Below are 22,996 nucleotides of genomic sequence, written 5' to 3' on the forward strand. Positions count from 1 at the left end.
GGTCTGTGATAGCTAATCGAGACAGCAATCTTATCCTACGTATGAAGAGACGCGACGTGCGACTTAAGCATTTTATCAATTTGTTAATTACTCTCGTTAAAGAAAAAAAAACTAATTATTCTCAAATTCGTGATATTGCAAAAGTGAAATTTCATTGTTGTTCGCCAATCAACATTATCACACAAAAAAAATAGTTTACTTTAGACAATAGTTAGACAGTGCTGAAACCAACTAAATTTATCGATTTAATATAAATGCGTTATTGTTATTTTTTTCATAAAATTTACTCTTTTGTCATATGTTTTATAAAAAAAACTATCGATATAATTGCAAATAACATGCAATTTTTGGCTATAGTTTTTTTTATAAATAATTTCAAAAATTTGTTTTTAACGGGTTTCGTTGTGTGATCCGAGAATTTTTTTTCGAATGCGAATGAAGATATGACAATACGAAAGGATAATAGAGAAGTTCTCTGACTTATCGTGACGGAGCATAATCGGTGGTTAAAAATCGTTTGATGTTTGCTTAGTTGAGCGACAGAAAGCTACCTGTGTGTACGTGTCAACGATCCACAATACGATATACATATGTGTTTACTACCTGCATGGATCCTGATATGTCGCGCCACTGGCGTAGAATTTATAAATATTCAAATATACACACATAAGAATTCACTATCTAAAATATTTCGCATATCATTCTATCAAAAATCCATTTATTAATAATAACAGATCAGATTAATAAATAAATAAAAATATACTGAAACTCGCGCACAAAATTGTTATATGTTGCCCAGTACATATATCTATATTTATGTCGTGAGATTAATAACGTACGGGGTGTGAATAAACATTTTAATACGTTGTAGATTTGCGTCAATAGTTTTTGAAAATTGTTTTCTTGTTTATACATGTAGACAAACAACAATGGAATATATTTACAATAAAATTGCTAGGACGTAAATATAGATAATCACTTTTGTCTCATCACTTTTTATCAGTTCACAATATCATTGAAATACAAGATTTAGCAACGGTGATTTATATGAGTTCGTTTTCTTAAAAATTTGAACAAAATATTGTCTTCTTAGCTCCAATTTTTTTTTCGAAGTTCAAGAGAAGTGCGAGACAAGCCCTGTCATCTCTCACTTCTTTAAGATAATATCTCACTAAGAGAGCAGCGCCCACGACATTGGTGCGCGCGATAGCATTACTATAGAAGTACGTAGAAACGTATCGAGAGAAGCGGGTGAAAACGAGTAGGTATTCCGTGAGTATGCTGGACGTGCCTTGTCTCTTAAACAAACACTCTTTCGTCTCTTATTTGGCTACATACGGTCAAACGAGAAGAGCGGAACATTTACCTTCGAGGCGTCGTGTTCGAGATGGAACTACAAAGCGGGCGAACACACATCAGGTGATCCATCATTTTTTTTTGGCCATTGAATATAACGCGAATGTCTTCGACATGCGCATTATTATTGTTACCTCCTGCCTCGTTAAACAACATTTTCGTAATCTCATCGAATCATCTAATGATCGTTTGCCAGAGAATTAGAGACACTCAATAATAATAGGAATTATTATTACGTGTATTTCGAAATGCGCATAAAATTCAAAAATTATTTCATCTTTAATATAAAAAACACTTATATTTAGTGTAAAAAAAAATGTAACAGCTATTTGCCATTCCAAGAGTTTTCTTTGCTGTATAAGTATGTATATACATAATTAATGTATAGAGATGTTTTTATTAAAAAAATCAATTTTATTCATTCCTGTATCAAAATATATCAATCACGTCACTGATTGAACTATATTGAACATCGAAAAAAATATTTGTGTGAGCATTGGATGCATTGTCGCTTCGTTGATAAACCAAATATAGCCGATTACGAGGAACAGTCGATAAGAAAAACGATTACACTCGCAAGAGAGAGCGCGGTGTTGATACCTATTACGCGACTATTAGATGCCCGATAACGCGACACGTTATTATTGATACAATACTTCATTGCGCGATGCCATCTGAAACGGATTTCTACTAATACGCACGTCTATATTCTGCTGATTACACAGTTTTGAAATAATTATACGTTTTATAATTAAATAGTTTGCGTCATGATAAGAAATAGTTCGCTTATATACATTATAAATATATTTTGAAAGAATATTTTCAAATGTGTTTGTTCTTTTTTTACGTGAAATTATTCAAAGAATGAACAACGGAAAGAAAAACTGTCACGGATGGGATGATATAATTCATAAAATAAAACAACTTGCAATAGAAAAAGAGGTCACCAGTAATCCTTGAATAAGAGAGACAATTAATCTTTTGGAACATATTTTTCAATCAAAAACGAAGTTTATATTGTGTGTGTATGCAAATGATAGCAAAAACATAAAATATCTGTCTTCGATAAATATATACTTCTCTGATCTGCTTCTGTAAATATAGAATTTTAATTTCTATTTTTTATCTCTCTTTATTTGATGCCTTCAAGAAAAAATCCAATAAACCAAAAAATGAAATCTCACTTATTTGTAATAAGTAATATATCATAGATTATAATATATTATAGATTGTAATATATTATAGATTGTAATATATTATAGATTATCTCCCCTAAGAAGATTATAATCTTTCATAGAGAAGACGAAATGTCTCTTCGACAACTTTGTCACCTTGTCTTCCGGTTGAACAGTTTCACAAGTCAACCTCGCTGAGTAGCCATCGGACTTGAGTCACGGTTAAATTAATGACGCGATAATATCGATTACAATGTCGTCTTGATATCCACCGCGCGGACACCAAGAATCCCCAAGAAAACGCCGTGGAATCGTTCATCCGCTCGCACCCTCGACGCATCTTCACGCCTATGTGCCTCTCCTTCCGACTCCCACGGTCACGTGGCGAGTCTCTTTACGTCTTTGTCTTGCGCCGATCCTTCGCACGTTTTCCGATTGGTCGAGGGGGAAGCTCACCGCCTAGGGTGGCATTGCTGTCCCCGTTGTACTCGATAGGGTTGCCTTGTTCTGTCTTACTCGTGCTAAAGGACTCGTGGGATGTAGCTTGGACACGCCCGACCCACGGTGGGCGTAGACGAACCAGCTGCAGCGATTCTGTCTAGTGGGGGAAGCTTTTTCGGCGAACACGCGGTCACTCGCGACGTCACTTTGCGACACGACGCCGAGCTGACCGCTCGTGTCGTCGGTTTCGTGCGAAGATCGTGATATATTCCGTATAATTCGCGTGATCGATCAGTTATCGAAGAAACAGTTATTGATCACCGAGTGCGGGCGATCGGTGTATGAATCGGGTCATTCCGATCGCTCCGATGACACTTGATCGCTTTATTAAAACTGTGCAAAGCATTCCTGAAATTTATGCAGTATATCGTCGTCAAAATCATCTGTAATCGTTCAGGTTTACGAATTCGCAATTGTTAAGCAAACGAAAAACTTCACTTTCTTTTATTTAATTAGAACTATTTTGAGTCAGTGTTTTGACCTTAGGAATCATATTGACACGTTACTCGATCCAGCATTATTGAGCTTTATGAACAGTATTTAGTTTTTATTTTAGTAACACAAAACTTACCATACCAATCAAATAGACACTAGAAAACACGTAGATTAAATTAGTAGGTTTTAGTTATAGTGTTGAGACTAAGATATTTTACCGAAAAAATATGTGTTAAAAATCGATAGTGGTCACAGAACATGGCAGCTATGCATTACAACACACAGATGGTATCAGAAGATCTGCATCAGCATCCGCGACACCTTTACAATCTTCAACAGAGACTCCAGGATCCCGGATCCTCTCCTAGATCAGAAGACGCCAGGTCGCCGCTGGACAGCAGAGTGAGATCGCTCGACGAAGTGCGTTTTGTGGGTGCTAGATCGCCAGACGTGGAAGACAGAGTGATCCGATATCACGAGGATACCGGAAGCAAACGTTTTCCCAAAGAGGCTAGTTTCTTCCACGATCCGGAAAATTCTTCCAGAAAGTGTTTCAGTGACGAAATAGCGACGAGTCGTTGTCGCGAGTCGGAAACTTCACCTGGACGAACGTCCTCACCACAGAACTACATCATCAGTTCGCCTAATCAACACAACAACTCTATTGGCAAGACATCATTTTGCATCGACGCGCTTCTCGGTCGCGCCACGAAACAAAATGACATCGATCAGTCATCTGTTGATCGACAGAAATCCTTTTCCAGAAGTCATAGCGTTCAATCTGACAGTCTGAATCTAAGCAGCATTCAAGAACGGGAATCCCCGAGTGCTATAAGATGTTCCGGAGATCAAAGAACTCTGGGAAATCCCCTACATCCGTTTGTTCAACATCACGAGTCCGAGTCGCCTAGTTTGGAGACTCGAGAGAGACATTCCGTTAATCGCGACACTGTACTCGGTCTTCATTCCGGCGAATCCGTGTCTGTTCAAAGAGGTCCGTTCAGACCTGAAACAGGGACCAGCGGTTATCGAAACGATCGGTTGGAAAACGTCGAGGATGACACGTCGGTCGACGTGGACCCGACGCGGACCGGAAGCGCCAGTCCTGGAAGCAACGCGAGTCGCAGTCCTGCTTCCAGTCCACCCATATCGCCCGGCTCGGAGGACCCATCCAGCAATGGAATCCTGAGTCATCAGAGTCTCGCGTCCGGGCCCTACGGCGTAGGAGCGGCGGTGGTTAGGCAGAATCAGGGCCTTTTACTGCATCCCGCGGGACCACTCATTCATCCTGGAGGACTGTATTATCATCCGGCCAGCGGCAGCGCCTTCCATTCGATACACAAGGAGGGTCAGCCAGTCGGTCATCCCCCAACCGGAGGACCTCATCCTCAGCAGCATCACATCCATCCACTTCAGCTTGAGTGGTTTGCTCGAACCGGCATGTTATATCCCAGACTGCCCGCTGATTTGGCCGGTGAGTGGATTGATACAATAAATTTGATTAATTACGACGGCTATTACAAATATGATGATGTTGATTTTGTTCGCGTGTCAGTATCGATGAGAGAATCGTTGCAGATCTTGATAATTATCTTACAGAATGCAGAAAATAAATAACACATTTCGCGCAATGAAAATATTTCATTGTTATTATTATTGTTGGATCTTAACATATATTAATTCACGAATTTAATTATATTTTTAAGAATGTGTGTTTAAAAAACATATTAAATGAGATGAAAATATAATAAGAATATAAAAAATTCTGCGTGTGCGTGATAACTTGGTTACAATAAAACAATTAATCAATTTTATCTAACTCTCGGCTCTTGTTTGTCCATATTATTATATCTTGTTGTTAATACTTTAATACTACAAGAGCCTTCACAAATTTGCACATTATTTTAAAAAATAATGTTTTTAATTATGTTATTAATTATGTCTTTTTCAATAGTTTGAAGAAGAAAAAGATTTCAAAAGAATTTTATGTCAGGATAATAAAAAAGAAATAGAAAAATGTGTTAAATAATGTACTATGATATAAACAATTTTAAATTACAAATTGCATCATTGCTAACAAAAGCATAAATTATATTTATCGATTGGCTTATCGATCAAAGACGAAATACTGATGCGTGTATAATTAATTGAGTCATATCATTAAAATTGTCAAGCTAAAAAACGATACAAGCAATTAATCCAATAATTGATAAAACTCATGCTATTTATCATTCTTGCGAAACGTTGTACAAGTTGAATTCTGTTGCTTTATGATAAAAAATTTTACTTAAATAAACGTTTTTGAAAGAATAATGCAGAAAAAACAATGGTGTATATAAAATAAACTATTTAAGCAATGCATAATACAATTTTCAATTATTTTCAATATTATTTTTATATAATACAAAAGTTTTGATTTTTCTATTCTTGCAAGAAAAACAAATAACTCTAATTGCAGTTTACATAAAATTTTTTTTCAACCTCTCTGTCTCTCTCTCTCTCTCTCTTTCTATCTCAATCTCTTCATATTTCTTCTTTATGCTTAAAAGTAAGAAAACATGATTTCCTAATTAAAACAATGTACATATGAAATACTATTGATGAAAAACAAATAAGACAAGTGTGTGTTTTTTTTTTTTATTTGCAAAAGTGGAAATTCCCAAATCCTACTTGCGAGCTATACGATTTTTATCGTATTCGAATATAAGATTGAGCAGTGCACAAAGTACCATTGTAAAAAGCGACTCGACCTTCACATTAAAGCTATTAATCCTTTTTCAATGTCTGATAAATTAGTGATTTGATAATAATTTGCGAGGAAATCGGGCACAAGCCGATAGCGGTCGATAAAGATCGTTATAAATCGTTCTTCTTTAAGCCGGTAATGCTCGCACGATGTCGATCCCTGAAAAAATATATCAATTGTAACCTTATCGCTAATCATGACGCGCGCGGATCTCTCTGCCAATATTATAGCTACAAAACAACACAAAAACAAATGTTAAATAATCCGGTTTTTAATAAGTATTTATATTTAAATTTTTTAATTGTAAAAAGTTTTTAATAAGTTAAAGAGACAAGATATGAATCATCAGGCTCTTTATCTACCTACTCGAACTAAATAATATCTGCGAATTAAATCTTGCGAATGTAAACAGATAACGGAATCTTATTTTTCACGGAACTTGAAGTAAAATTGATCTTAATGAGATTTAATTTGAAGTAATTGATAGTTGATAATTTAATTTTTGATAATTAGTAAAATAATTTGATAATTAGTAAAATATCAAATATATTGGTGATTATACAATAGATTTACAAGTAAGGTGTTGCATATACAAATTCAAGTTCGCAAGAATCCTGCAATATAAGAAGACATGTTGCAAACTGCGCAAAATCGAAATCCCTTGCGTGATGGGTGAGTGGATCGTTGGGTGATATCGTCGATCGACGGTAACTCATGCGTGGGAGGTCGTGTTATGTTAGCTCTCGACGGCTATTACCAGCTATTAACTCGAAAGTGAGAGGCGACGTCGAAAGACAGATTGCTGCTGCGATGTGAGCAGATAGTACATGTTTACGTGTCTAATGTACCGCTTCACCAGACCATATTGGTCGACTACTCAAATTTTACGATCCCGATAACGAGCAATGTGTGACGTTCGCGCGCGCTCGAGAGAAAATTCTTTAATTTATTATAAGATATTTTAATGCGAAATATAAAGACATTAATGATTGAATAATTAGACGTTTACACATATACCCATTTAATTTTGCATAAATATAAATAACTCATTGTTCTTTATTTTGAAATAATTTTTTTTATCATTTTATTAATCCAATTATTTTTCAAATAATATTTTTTTATGTAAGATAGTTTTTAAAATTTTTAATTAGACTTCTACATTTATGACTACACTTTCGCGGCTTTTCCTAAAAACATCTAAGAAGAGTAAGTGCGCAAAACGCATCTTTCAGTTCGGTCGTCACAAATTTCGATTTTCTTGTCACAAATCCTTTATTCACACGAAAGAACTGCGGTATCTAATTCGCAAACCTTGCCACGAATCACTGAAACTGTCTCAAAAATCTAAAGAAGGAAAAGATGAAGGTGAAAAGGAAGAAAGGAGTAATAAGCGGCGGCGGGTGACTCTGAAAGGCAGAAGGCGAGCAAGAGGGTGCAACAAGGGACTTGGTTACCACGGTAAATTTCACGCTCGGAAAAAAGAGCCGTGGCCGCGTTGTCAGGCCAATCAGTCGAGGGCTTTTATCGAACAAATTGGTCAGTGAACGTATGGCGATGGCGGCTACGGATACCCCGGGACATAGGAGGGCGGGAGGGAGACAGAAATGAGAGGCGGCGGGTCGGCGGGAAACGCCGCGGACACAAGTGGCGAACGCTGGCGGGTGCGCGGGGTATTTCCTGTCAGATGATCCTGATTGGTAGTTGCCGAGCAATCCAGCGTCGACCAAAAAAAGCAAAAAAAAAAAAAAAAATCGAGCGGTGGCGTAAAACAAGCGCAAAAAAAGGGAAATGAACAAAAAAAGAGGGAGAGAGAGAGAAAGAGCGCACATGCGCGAGCGCGCGCGCGTGGCACGAAATAAAACGCGCGTCGAATACATCGACCTCCCCCCTGTCTCGCCATCCTCCCGCGGGCTCGATGGAGGCCATCGTCGGTGGGATACACGGCCCGACTTGTTAAAAATTGCCGGCGGCGTACAGACCAACTCCCCCGCCGCGCGACGTTCTGTAAATAACGCGAGGCAAAGAGAGGGAGAGGGCTTCGACAGGGCACGAAGACCGGGACGGCGAGGGGTGAATGTGAACGCGAGCTTTTATTTGCGGAATATTTGTCGCGCGTTATGCCCGCGAGCGGCGACGCAACGACAACACCATGTTTCATCTATCCCGAGCCGCGCGTAACGGCGTATCGAAATTTAACTAGTGCGCTATAAACGGGATGTGTGCACGTGTCGGGGCCCGCGTATTGCACGATGTACCCCGTGCCCGAGCCGCATACTACCACCCACACGTCGCGTCACCCAAACCCCACGTCATCCCGCCGGTCACCGCTAGATAGTTATCCATATCGCGTTACAAACGGGTGGCCCGCACCGCGGTTGCTCTAATTAGCACAGTTCTGCGGCCATCGATTGGCCAAATGAAATGGCGATCGCGGAACGGTAATAAAAAAAAATTTATCATCACACGTTCCTGTTGCGATTATATTGCGGAAATTTATTTAAGAATTTGTTAATAAATGTTTATGCTCTTTTCCTGAAAAACAAATAAAGGAAAATTATATACAGATAATAATGTATGTTTTAATTCAATGTGCACATTTAATTGTTATATTTCAAAAAAATTTGTTTGAGCGTTAAAATTACTTACGCAATTGTCCGCAAAGATTGCATATTTTCTCTGTCGTATCTAGCTGTATCTCTATCATTCACATTCCAGATGTTCTACATTTTTATATATCTAGTACGTGCGTACGTCAATCAGCGACAATCGACACTAGTCGATAGTTGGCTTTCGGATTAGCGTGAGAAATGTCATCGATTTTGCGACACCGGTCATATCGGACACGCCGACGATGATGAATCGTTCGCGCGCGAGTGAAGCGCAATTGTAATAATTACTGTCTCCCGACGGGCGCGCACGCCGGGAAAGGAATAAATTATTCATCACAAATTTATGGCTTTTTTACATGATGTGAGTGCGCTGAGAAAATCCTTAAGCGTTTTAACAATATTAATTGCAGGATCGATAACAACGGCAAATACATAAATAATCGCGGAGGGCGTGATAAATCTCACGTTCGATAAAACTGGTGGAACGTGACTTTTATTTCCAGCGCAGTTTTACATATTTTACGTCCATGATTTAATGACGGCGAATGTTTAATTTGCTGATTATGGAAATGCAAAATTTTTGGACTGACATTTTTATTTTATTGCGTCTGAGCGCTTCTTATTTTTGCAAGCTCGCTCATTATGTTACATCAGTTTTTTTTAATAACGGCAAGTTACAGCATTTTACGCAAACGTGTTATACAAATAAATATATAAATATATAAAAACACGCATATAACTGAGTTTTGTTTTACAAATTAATTTTATTGTTTTTGTCATTCGTATACGTTTTTTATATTATAGTTTACACATGTCAAAATTATTTCCTCATTTTTCATAAAATCTCTCTTTCCTATGTGAAACGCACAAATCGAATTACACATTTCTCTCTCTCTCTCTCTAAAATGGCTAATAATCCCCGAAGATATTTTTTCAAGTTGATGGGTAGGCGCTTTTAGTAAATGGCGCGCAAACAAAATTATAAAGACGGTATTATTTGACTCGAAGGGGTGTCGAGAAAAAAAAACAACATTTCTTTTTAACAACAGTGGGATATCGCAAAGTGAGATTAAATATCTTGAAAATGGTTGCTACGTAGTTGGACAACGTCGCTTTCATGGCGCTTACATTAATTGCAAGCGCGCGCTTCTCTAGATACAATTCTCTCTCTCCCTCTCTCTCTCTCTCTCTCTTTCTCTCGTTCTCTCTTACAACAGTATATAATTTGAATGTATTTGCGAAGAATTAAATCGGCTGAATATTCAAATCCTTTATTTGAGGCATATTTTACTGAATAAACGCTATTAAATTTTCTACCGAATTTTCTCCAAATCGACAATGTTAGATCGAAGAAAACACTCTCCCTCGAGGTACCGCAATTAAGAAGGATTCGTTTCTTCACGGCAGTTCGATCGGCAATTTGGCTTAAATCGACTTGACGAACCGTGAAGGCAGCGGCGTGACGATACGGCTAGAACTCCGTTTTTTTCTCTTTCTCTGTCCTTTTTTTCGAACCGGTGTTCCGTCGTCCATACGAACTGGGAGAAACAATGGCGAGGAGATGGTGGCGGAAACTCTACCAACAAAAGAGGGATGATACTCGAGAGACAGAAAGAGAAAGAGAGAGAGAGAGAGAGAGAGAGAAAACGTACGAGGGGTTGGCGGATGATTTAATTAGTTAATTGTGCGTCATTCATCCGTCTATTCATCCCCTTCGCAGCCTCCCACGCCCCGACATGCCGTCGCACCGCCGTCACCATACCGTTCCCATGGCAACTCCGCGGACTTATAGTCCGTTTAAACGGTCAATTTCGCGTTTTCGCTGGAGACCCGCGAATATGTATATGTATGTGTGTGTGTGTGTGTGTGTGTGTGTGTGTGTGTATGTGTGCGGAAACCACTCATCCAGTTACTTTTCACATTTCTACCTTCTGCAATATCATAGATGACATTACATATTTTTTAACAAAAATAATAATGCATGCAATTATGAAGATATCATAATATTAAAATAGCAATAAAATACGATGATGTAACGAAGTAAAGTTAATCAAATCAAATCAAAATTTCTATCAACTTGTTATCGTTTCGAGAATACATACGTGTGTACATACATATATATAATACACATGTATTTGTTAGCCTTTATATTTTATACTCTAACATATGGCGCGCCAATTGTGGGAGATTAATCCTATTTGTTCGGGATTTACTGCATTCCTATTAATTTAACCGCAGCGCTTATGGTGTTTCCGATAGCTAGACTTGCATGATTGATTGTGCGCGGAATATCGCCGCGATTATCTACTTCCTGGAAGATTTAATCGCGTATTCATTTAAAATTATGCTGATAAGAAAATCTCTGATGAGAAATAAAACCAAGACACCTGAAGCATTCGATTCAAAATTTCGATATGAAATATTTCAAAGCTAATGTAATTTTACATCGAGAAAAAATTGCTATAATCTACATATTATTCTTCTCATATAATGAAACGAACAATATGTAAAATACACATAATTTTTAAAGAAAACTATAAGAAAATTAAGAGAAAAAGAGAGAGAGAGAGAGAGAAAGAGAGAGAGAGAGAGAAAAATAGCTTGTGCGTGAAAATAACTGAAAATATCGAAACGATGACGACGTTTGACAGGAGAGATTGTCTCTGTGTTTGCTCGTGAGAAGAATGCAATTACGACGATTAGATCAGGTTCCATTTTTGTCGTGCATACATATAGCATCAGAAAATCGGATCCCTCGCAATTTCTCGTAACAGTTTCAGTCCACGCGAACGTACGAGCGCGCTCCGGAAGCGACAAGTCGGCGAATCAGCGTCGTTAGCGAGCTGGCTTCTCGTTCGACCTCGGATCGCAACGACGACCTGATGTCGATGTTGTTTCCGGATCGGAGTTTCGAAATTAAAGCATGGCGAACGGCAGAGAGCACGGACGACGAGCGTGGATAGTCAGAGGCAGAAGAGAATTGGTTAAACCGATGCGCTCGCTCGCTTGCTCGCGAACGCACGCACGCACGTATAGAGTGCGTATATACGCGCGGCTGTATATATATGTATATATATATACACCGGAAACCGGTGGCGGCGGCATCAGGTCCGCCTATAAGCGTATAGGTGGTAATGGCGTTTCTGAATTAGCTGCCAGCTAGTTTGGCCGTCCGCAAGCAAACAGATCTTGGTTACCCGATGTGTAACATCCCGCGCGCTCGCTCAAACGCGCCATCCAGTGTCTATATACGGTCTTGTCGGTAATACTATTCGCGTACAGCTACATGTGTGCGTTCGTGTTTGTCCGTGTGCACGTGCGTACGCGCGTCGGATACCTGCCCGGATACGTGACGCGTACGCTCGAGCTCCTTTTGGCCGCAAAACACCTTTGACTCTTTGCAAGCTCTCGACCGGGAGCTAAACCGAAACGGTTTAATTTTCGTTCTTGTAATTTAGCGTTTTTCCCTTCTTCACCGTTTGTATACGATAAATTGTTTTTTTTTTTTTTTGAGAAGCAACTTCTTTTTCTACAGATTATTTGTCCGATCTAAATTATAGCGAACTAAAATTAATTACAGAGTTTCAATTTATCCGTACATGACTGCGAGGAGTTGCGTCTCTCTGCTGCTTGTGTGTCAAGTGTTAAATTTTGTATTTATTTTATTTATTTATTTATTTTTCAAATTTTATCACTTTTTGACTTTGGTCGTTTTATTATATGACTTTTAATAATTTTTGGACTATAAATTTTGAACCGACTACATGCTCGACGCAAAACTGTATCTACAACCTTGACTTTTTTGTGGAAGAACCGTATCTCGCACTAGAACATCATTTTGTTTGAATTGAAAAAGACCGTATCTCCCGGTCGAAATATTTGCAATTTGTTAAATTACTAAAAATTTAAAGAAAAACACGCAACATCAACTTCGTGATTAGATTTCTTTTATACTACTTATTGGCCTTCGTATATACTCATTTTTTACAGATTAATTATATCACGTGTTAAAGATTGATTAGATAAGAAAAGCAATAACAATTGATTCTTTATATAATCAAGATTAAATAACATTATCAAGAAATCGATATTATGAATATTGAAAAACGTTTTCTTTTATTACGTTTTTTCTTTTATTATTACTGTTGTGTAATTATAGTTATGTGTAAAACAAACAACACACATGTGCCAATCGACGCGACTCTCAAATCCTGCGAGAGACTCCTTGCACACGCTCGGAAACGCGCAGCCAGAAGATGGCGAATCGCGCGCGAGTCGGTAGGAAATGCGCGCGGCAAGAATAAGAAGTAACATCGCGGATGTTTATGGCGTGATTTGTGGCGAGCTCGCGAGCCCGAGTTCGGGATTAAATTCAGCCATTTCGGGTAAGGAAAATAGCCTGATAAAACTTGGCCAACTTTACCGTCCCGTTTCTCCTGTCTGGCTTTCTCTCTTTTCCGTGCTTTATCTCGACGCTATTCCCTCTTTCTCTCGCGCTCGTCCGGCACCATTCCCGTCTACGACCATCCCTCTGGCACGCCGGGGGTGGCAGTCGGACGGCGAGAGGGTGGCGAGACGGCGGATAGCGACGTTACTCGCCTAGATTCGTTTAGCTCGGATCTGAGGGGCAGATAATTCGGGGGGCGGGACACGACGAAGGGGCTTCGGGGACCGCGGGCGGGGCTTCCCGGCGCCGCACACACGTGCATACGACGCCCCGCACACACGTACACACGTACGTACGTACACACACACACATACACACACACACATTATGGCATCATGCAGCAGACACGGAAGCAAAAGCTGAGAGAACGCACCACCGACGAAGTCGTTACCAACCCCTTCGCTCGCTCGTTGCCCACGTCTCCCTCCACTTTGCCCCGCGTGCGCTGTTCTTCCCCGTCTCACCCTCCATCATCCCTTTCGAGACGACGAGCGCGCGCGTTGCAAGCTGGACCGAGCAACGGAGGGTACAGCGGCACACAGTTAGAGGTATACACGCCGATTTAGGACGCTAATTCCAATTTGCAATTCGCTATTGGGTAATTGCTGCCCATTAGAGAGAGGCCATTTTCGGCTGCTACGAGGACCAGCGTAGAACCGCGTCCACGACGGCTATGTATCCGTGAGAGGTGAGGATTGATGCACCGCTGACTAAAAGACGAATTACTCTGTTGCAGATAAAAGATAATTTAACTCTTTAATTGAACTAAATTTTTAAAGCGTTTTCGTATATTGATTTTATATAAACCAATAAATATAAAATTTTACTACGGTTTTCGTTTATCTTCGTGAAAACTTTATTGAACTTTATATGCACGACACGAAAACTAAAAAACTTTACATAATATTTTGCAACTTTGTACAATTTTTTTTGGTAAAATATACACACACGTATAGTGTGTAATAATTATTTTACCGTGGGGAATGTGTGCCGCGATACTCTTCCAACGTGACAAGGCGCGCATTCGGGTCATTCGGTATAAAGCGCCAGCATTCGAACCGACCGACGCAAAAAGGACTAAAACCGAAGGTGAAGTTCCTGCGGGAGCTCGGATCGAGTAATCAGTTTTAATTAAGCGTACCTTTCGCCCGGGAGTTAACGAGGGTAGTTACTCGTTAGTCCGAGATACCGTGCGATTCGCCGACCCTAAAAAAAAGTCGCACGAGATCCGATCTCGGTGGGAAAAAGAGTTATATTTGAATCATTAGTTTTGTAAGTATTAACCGTTGTTGCAAAAAAAAAATAAAAGATTTGGTTTGGCGTTTTAAATGCTTTGAAACAAACAACAGATTTTTATTATAAACTGCAGGCTCTGATGCTCGTTCTAAAGTAAAACAAAATTTTTTTTTAATGAAACATTCTATCGATAGATTTGTATTTTTAAATTCGATAGGTTTTATTTTATTTAAATAAAAAAAGTCAATTTTTGTAAATGTAATCGGAATTGTAGGAAAGTCTTAAAATTGTCGAATCACATCATACACGTCTTTTGTTCAATTATCTGTTCTCGATGCGTAGCAGCGACCTTTCGCTACGATACCTACCGCATTGTCATTGTGACGCAAGAGTATTCATACGACCGGTATAGAGTATAATTTCTCAGGGGGGTAAGCTATAGGGATGCGAAATGCACGACATGGAGGGAGAGAGTGGCTGCTTTAAGTACAGATAATAGGTGGTGTTTACCGCCACGATGATCGGCACGATTTAAGGGTGGCCTGGCATGAAGCGGCCGATGGGACCCCAAATAAATTAAATTATCATGATAAAGGCTCCCCTTCTCCCATCTCCTCCCGCAGCAACTCCTCAATATAAGAGCGCGAATGGTGATTGTCCACTCGATAAAGTCGCCCTCCTCATGTTTACCGACATCTGTCACAGTTTGCGCATTTCCCGATCCTGATCGACGCGTAGTGTGCCAAATGATCAGTTTAGCGGGACACGGCGCATTTTCCGCGCGTCAATGAAATTAGGTCGTTCAAGCGCGAATGTATCTTTTAAAGGATTAAACAGAAATTGATCGCGGACATTAATTACGGAGATTACAATACTTTACAATATATTTTACAATATTACGTAATAAAATTAAAGCCCACTCTCTATGTTAATTTTAATTAAGACGTAATAATTAAAGAAAATAATAAATTGCTCGTCGACAACGCGTGTGTTTGGGTGTGATTTCTTTTATATATAGCACTTTTTATACTTTATCTACTACTATATAATAAAATGTTTTACTACTATAATAAAATGTTAATACTCGCCAAGTTGTACCAAACAAATTTGGCTCCTCAATTATTTTTATTGATGTTGCGATTGAACACACTATGCAGGCTGCTTTTATTTTTGAAGGAATTGTTTGCAGTTAGTTAGCGCTATAGTTAACGCGACGTCCCTATAATAGGGGTGGATGTACCGTATGTCAGTCGCCAACCCCCTCGATCTCGGTGGATAAATTTCTTTGAGCGCCTATGACGTCGATTAATATGCCGGTGGCTCGATGAATAATTATCGTGACGAGACAACTAATTCGGTGAAGAAGGGTGCGATAATTTATATAGCGAATATATTTGTCTAGCTACTTTTCGCGGTCTTTAGATTTTTTAAGGGATAAAGAAACTTGGAAATATTATAAATTTTTTACAACGTAGTGGTTAACTGTAATATTGAGTTTTCTACCTTGGCAAAAAACAAAATATCACTCTCGCGACAAAAAAAAAATTCGAATATTCTATTGTGAAATATTCGCACTCCGATTGTTATTGTTAGCTAAGATACATTATCATTATCATCCAAAACAATAATTATCAGAAAGTAAAATACTATGTATAGGCGGAGAAATAGATACCCGATCTTTATCTTGATCCACAGTCTTCTCGACCTTTTGATCACATTGACTAAAAAAGTGATTGTAGATTAAAAATTTCATGATTGATCGTGGAATTAATGTAATCACGTGTCCGTCACGAAATATGTTAAGTCAAATCATGAAATAATTTTATCTCAAAGATTAACACAAAGAGATAGATAGAACCCGCTATAACTCGTTAAAATTTTTCTTTTACACACGAAAAAACAAACAGTTTTTCTATTATACGGCCAGCAAGAAAGATTTGTTGAATATATTGAATTTTTGTTTTATCAACAAAACGTTTTGGCGAAATAAAAATTTCAATAGGCTTAGCAAATTTTTTTGCTACATAATAATTAATCTTTTGTAAATATTCTAGCAAATCTTTTTTTCTGTGTAATGTCGAATATATATTATACATAGTCTATATGTGATATGCGCAAACGCGCCTGTCACAAGGATCTAATGGACATCGCGCAAAGCGTATCCGCGTACGAGCGAGAATAAAATTGGAAAAAAGGACATAAAAATAAATATAACAATATAAAATAATCCCATGGACAGGACAAGCGAGAAGCGCAATGGTGCAAATAATAATTGTCATGAATCAGCGGGGAGGGAAATCATCGGTTAGGGCCATATGTGCCCAACGGGGGGGAGGCCAAACTCCACTTTGTCCAACGATAAATAACCCAATAAATGCTACAGTCTAAATACTAACAACTATCAAATGTAGTGTCCCGTCCCTCTCGTGCAATGTGTTTGTTTTCAATCGTCAAAACTGCTCTCTTTCTTTTCACACGCACTTTTATCACTTTTCTATACGACAAATGAATAAAGACTTTAATAATAATAAACAATCGAATATTACATTTTCATATCACAAAAGCAAACTAAAAGATTAAATTTACAAACAAAAAAACCTAACATATAAGACAAAATCGAACGTTAATTGTTTTTTATACAAATGTATTTTAGTGTATAATGATTATATTATACAATTGTTTTCTTTTGGTAAAATCAATTTGAAACAATTAAAAAAAAATTCCATTGTAATTATCTCAATTTTATATTTATCATATTTTTGAATTTTTATCTATGTATTGTTTTTTTTTATACAGAGAAACATTTAGTTTGTAAATGTTATCTCGCGGCACACTTGTGATAATTTATTTTTTGTTCTCGTAGTGTGTTTGTGTACGTTAAATTTGTGAGAACACGTGCGCCCCGCGGCGTAAAGAACCCGATAATGCGACATCGAGATATCGGAACTGCCGCTTATTTGTGTATCGGGCGTGAAATCGCACGGCCCTATCAAAATACGCGGGTCGATCTTCGAGGGAGCGCGAGAGCGTGCGTACCTGCTCGTACGCAGCTTTAGTGAATCACGCGTCGACCGGTAATCCGAATGCGCTCGACTAAACGCCGCCATGTGTACAAACACTGACAGCCGGTCACGCACTTGCTAGTTAAGTTACGAGGGTGCTTAAGCCAGTGACGCAAGGTTCACCCCGCTGCTAATCGTGGAAACCGAGTGGACAATAACGCACAGCACAACAAAAACATGTGATGTCTCGCGGTGACAAAATAATAGCGTAGAAATTTCGAACTCGGGTTAAGTGGCTATCGTGTGAATTTTTTTAATATTTTACCTACAATGTTAAATGTTTATCCTAATTCTGATATATCGAACAACTTTCTTCTCAATATACTTTGTGTTCCAAATGTAATTTTCAAGATGGCTCATTTAAGTTCGCCAATCTCGAAATTTTATTTATATAAATAATTAACGCAATTTATTTTTTATAATAAAAAACAATTTCGCAATAATTTAATATTCATCGCAATATTATTTACTCTGACATAATATATAGAAACAGTGAAATAGTTTTTTCAAATGTACATATGAATACTGAATTGCAACATTTATACGTCACGCGTTTGAATCGATGATAATTTTGTCTTGATAATTCCACGGTGCTCTACGCCTATGTCGTTATAAGTCGACGATTCTGACCAAGAGTCATTCACGGGTCTAATTGCAGGGGCGGCTTTCCGCCCTATCGTCTAACCCCAAATCATCCCTCGTAATCCATAGGGATTTACACTCGCGATAATTGCATTAGCATTCGATGATTTTTATTGAATCGTCCGGCTCGCGATAATGAATCATTTTTCGCTCTCCGAAACTGTTTGCCGGATTAAAATCATACTCAATTTGTGACTTTTATCGGATATGTACGAGCGAGTTTGGTACAAAATTGCTGCATCTCGTGTATCTTAATTATAGAATTTGGATCATTTTTTTTTTTTTTTGTTTTTTTTTTAACAAACGTTGTTGCTCAAGTTGATTAAAGCGTCATCTATCGCAGTCACGCGAACGTCTCAAGTGGAACATTTTTTGTTTTTGTGTAACAGGTTGCGCAGCACAACACGCTCTGTTGGGCAAGACTAGAAGGCCGAGAACCGCGTTCACGTCCCAGCAGCTCCTCGAATTGGAGAAACAATTCCGTCAGAATAAATATCTCAGCAGACCGAAGAGGTTTGAAGTCGCGACATCGCTGATGCTCACAGAAACGCAGGTAAATCGAAATAAATAATGATGTTAAATCGCCTTCGGCGCATTTTACCTTTATCGATATATATGTTCGAAATTCAGTGATAGCCACGAGCGCGTGTGAATCATCTCCGGTGCGCGACAAGAGTATAAAGATTAGCAAATTTTATTACTCGCGATCTCAGTAAAACGAAGAAACATAAACAGATGATGAATCATCTATAATTCAAGATCACCGATAAATTATCGCGTAATAAAATGGTTCGATAATGCCACCTTTATTGCTGATAAGTATCGCAAAGGGAACACCCAAATACGGGATACTTAGAGCAAATTGTGTAACTGTCGAAGGATCCAAAGACATTTTTTATATAAAAGCTTTGGAAAAAAGATAGATCTTATTTCTCAAGATGTAACAAATCTATTTATACATATGTCTAATATTTAATTAATACGGAATTATATTTTCGAAAATTGTTATCGAGAAATAAACTATATTTTTCTTGACATGTGAGTGAGAGTCGACGGTAAAAGTTAGCGTCAACGATCGTGCGATGAGGAGTCGAGCGTCGACCGGTAAATAGCGCGAAAATGGAAATTCGCGAGCGCGCGCGAGCACGAGAGAAAAAGAAGACCCTCGAAAGAGAGAAAATCCCTTCGAATAATCCGGCCTGCCCTACCTCCATTCGGCGCCGTGTGCACGCGAATCTCTCTTTCTCTCTCTTTTCTGTCTCTCTCTTCTCTCTCTCTCTCTCTCTCTCTCTCTCTCTCTCTCTCTTTCTCTCTGTCTCTCTTTCTCTTGCATAGTTCAACAACTTAAACATAACTCCGAAGCTTACGAGCCCTGACGGATCGCTCGGCAAACAGACGTGAAAGTCTGAGTTATGGCGGGCTCAGTCGCTGATTTGTTTCGATATTTTACCGATTCCGCCTCTCGCTCCTCGCTTCCACCTCGATCTCCATCTCCTTCCTCCGGTTTCTGCTTCCCGTTTCACGTCTGAGTTCCGCGCTTGCAGAAACACGATTACCGGCGATTTACCGTCCAAGCACGAGCATCACGACGACGGCGGCGTAACGTGTTGCAATGTCGACGAGAAGAACGTGTTTATTTAAAAAAAAAAAAATAATAAAACGAAGAAGTAAAAACGCCTCTTGTGCTTCCAATAAAGTTTTCTAAAGTTACATTGCAATCTTTAAAAATGACCGAAGATATATGTACATCGTGTATATTACACAAGTTTCTTTTTACTTTTTTTCTAATTCTCACGTACAAAAATTTATGTAACGTGTTTTGTATGAAAAAACTTATATAATTATAAAAATTTATTAATATGAAAGATATTTCAGTACGTTATATAGATTTCTTGTTATTTCCAAATGATTTGTTTCCCTTCGACTCTCTTGTAGCAAAAGCTATTTGGCTCGCGATGTTATTTCGACGACAACGATTTTGCCAGATTAAATGAAAGTTCGATACAATATTCACGGTCCAATTGTTACGAAATCGCGAATTGTAATAGCGCGCGAGATTTACGCAGCGATGAGAATCGTCAGCGAGAAAAATATTTCTTTGGCAATTAAACGCGATCGCGCAATCGAGATCGTATCGCGCGAGAACGCTCGTAACGTATACATACATAACGTACCGTGTATGATTCACCGTCGCTCGGTTTTCCGTGTACAAAATGTCGATTAATTTCGGCTTGCGAGATAATTTACAGCGCGATCTATTTCTTTTATCTCTCTTTCTCTCTCTTTCTTTCTCGCTCGCGCTTCATCGCGCGCTCGCTCGCTCGGTTTATCGGTAACAAATATTTATTTTCGCGCATCACTTTTTTCCCACCTTCAATCTATTTTTTTTTTTTTGTTTTTTTTTTCGACAGACTCGCGCCTACAATTCGCGCCTTTTTTGCTCTTTTTACACCCCCCTCCCCCCTCGTTCTCTCCGAATTCAATCCCCGCGCTTGTTTGCCTCGCGCTCCGAATTATTTGTTAACGCGTCGCGAATGATTTACGTAAATCTCCGGTGTAGTAGCGTTTTATCTATCAAATTATCCAGCTGATCGAGAAGTAATGGCACTTATAATTTGTCACGGAAAAAAAAAAGAACGCGCCATTTTACACGCGAGAGAAAATAAATACAACATAATAAAAAAATATGTCTCGTGGATTTTATGTTATGTTTTGTGTGCTACACATATGACTTGACACCGTCGTAAATTGTAAAAAATCACAAATTCTTTCAATTTAAAAAAGACATTTCTGAAAAGCGTACAACACAAATACACCGTTATTATTGTATTGCAGTGACTGTGATTTGGAATCTGTGATTTTTGTTTCTTTACACACAAAGTTTTCTCAATAAGAATCGCAAAGAATTCAGAGCGCGATGTCTCTTTCGAATTTTCCCATTCATATTCGTACGAGGAAGCCGCGCTTCTCTACGCGGAGGGTAAAAGATATAATATGGTCGGGTGTGCCTGGAGGGGATTGGCCCGGGCGCGCATGATATGTTGTCCGAAAGATTTACATCGTTTTCTTACGATTGGGGAGGAAAGATCGAGTCTCCCTGTATCTGTCTACCTGATTTACGACATTTCGCGGGGTGGACTCACGTGACGTTACCCCCCGCGCTTGCGGAGCACGCATTCGCCAAATTAAATCGGGCGTAAATCGAATCACTTCGAGAGATCGAGGTAGTTACCTCTTTAGGATTACCCGTTAAAATTGCTGACAATTTTGCACTTTCGAGATTGATATCGATTCGCAATCGAAAACAATTTAAACTAAAAATTATTTATAAAAACGTATTTAATATTCACGATCAGATTTTTTTATCGTACTTTCTATTCGAAGCTTTCTATTCAAAGAACCTAATCAAAATATGTTATTTAGTGTTTTTAAATATTCTATTTTATACTGGATTCGAAAAGTTTGCAGCGGTTTTCAATATGCGACATTATCATAGATAACAAGAAATATGTACACAAAATATGGCGCGGACAATAAAAACATCAAACAACACCATATATGAACATTTACAGAAGCTAAATTATGTGAGACGATATGATTGATGTTTTTAAATTTAATTAAAAATGTGCTATTTGTCTCAGACATCGTACACATAAATATAAGAATTCAAGAAATATTATATAACGAAAATAATTGTTTTGCAATTACTTATCTAGAATTAAATACAAGATAATAGCACTCAATGCTACAAAAAATTTTTATCACCGCAGACATCGCGCGTCATAGTTGTTAGTTCTCCGAAACCGCTTATCGCTTCATTATCGCCGCATAATTCCTTTAATCTTTCTCCGCGTTGCAATTACTCGACAATCACGATAAATTTGCGTCGTATCGGCACGTGCGGCACGTTAATTATACGATATAATTTTATTTCACACAGGTGAAGATCTGGTTTCAAAATCGGCGAATGAAATGGAAACGCAGCAAGAAAGCGCAGCAGGAGGCGCGTGCGAGCGGAAAAACTGAAGAGTCCGGAAATACGAGAAACGCCGAAAGAGATGCCGGAAGTGACGTTAGTGTAAATGCACCCGGAACGCCGGAAGAAACTAGAGGAACGATTCAGGAAAGTCAGAGAACTGGGACAGATCTTCAGGAACCTTTGTATCGGCCTTATGTAGTTTAAAGAATCGTCAATGTTCGAAAAGCCGTGTTTAATTTAACGAAAGACCAACATGTTTTTAAGATTTGTGCTAACATCTTTGACGTTTTTATTTTATGTGCGTTGTGTTTTAGACACAAATAATTTCTATAATTAGACAGATCAATATAAATAAAATATTTTTCTGTTAAAAAGAGACGCAAAAAAGTGAAAAGAAAACAAGTGAACTTTAAAAAAAAAAGGGAAAGATTAAAAGTTATGCATTATCGGCTCTTTAGTAAAGTTACAAGTTTTTAAATGTTAATTTAAAAAAAAAAATTGTATTTTCACACACACCATATGTTTGAGAAAGAGAGAGAGAAAAGATTTGATTGTTAGAAGTTCTGCTTATTATTGTATTTACGCGAGTGTTTCTGTATAAATATTTTTGTAGTAAAAATGTTGCACTCCACTTATAAGAAATGCGATATATAAATTTGTTCTAGTTGACTGTGAACAAAATTTGAAACTAGCATAATTTTAATTGTTTCATCGGTAAATAAAACTTTTCTCATCGAGATTTGCCGCGCATTATAACCGTCGTGTTTCAGATATATTCCCCCATAAATGTTTTTAAAAATTATTTTTG

The 22,996-nt window shown here is 38.3% G+C and overlaps 1 protein-coding gene across 1 annotated transcript; it reads left to right on the plus strand.

The window, feature by feature from the left end:
* The first annotated feature begins 1,288 nt into the window (after positions 1-1,288).
* LOC109858509 (homeobox protein Hox-A1) lies at positions 1,289-22,545 on the plus strand. Its single transcript, XM_020435837.1, has 4 exons — positions 1,289-1,419; positions 3,714-4,941; positions 18,599-18,762; positions 22,150-22,545. The coding sequence occupies exons 2-4, from the start codon at positions 3,726-3,728 to the stop codon at positions 22,390-22,392; spliced, it is 1,623 nt and encodes a 540-aa protein (XP_020291426.1). The 5' UTR covers positions 1,289-1,419; positions 3,714-3,725; the 3' UTR covers positions 22,393-22,545.
* The last annotated feature ends 451 nt before the right edge of the window (positions 22,546-22,996 follow it).

Source organism: Pseudomyrmex gracilis, unplaced genomic scaffold, assembly GCF_002006095.1.
Source record: "Pseudomyrmex gracilis isolate BER0280 unplaced genomic scaffold, ASM200609v1 scaffold_208, whole genome shotgun sequence".
NCBI lineage: Eukaryota > Metazoa > Arthropoda > Insecta > Hymenoptera > Formicidae > Pseudomyrmex > Pseudomyrmex gracilis.

What these genes read in the sequence shown, in the direction of transcription:
- LOC109858509 (XM_020435837.1), top strand. Translation starts at nt 3,726, where the DNA reads ATGGCAGCTATGCATTACAACACACAGATGGTATCAGAAGATCTGCAT. An exon ending in ACTGCCCGCTGATTTGGCCG is followed by an intron (nt 4,942 to 18,598) that starts GTGAGTGGATTG and finishes TTTGTGTAACAG; the next exon opens with GTTGCGCAGCACAACACGCT. An exon ending in TGATGCTCACAGAAACGCAG is followed by an intron (nt 18,763 to 22,149) that starts GTAAATCGAAAT and finishes TATTTCACACAG; the next exon opens with GTGAAGATCTGGTTTCAAAA.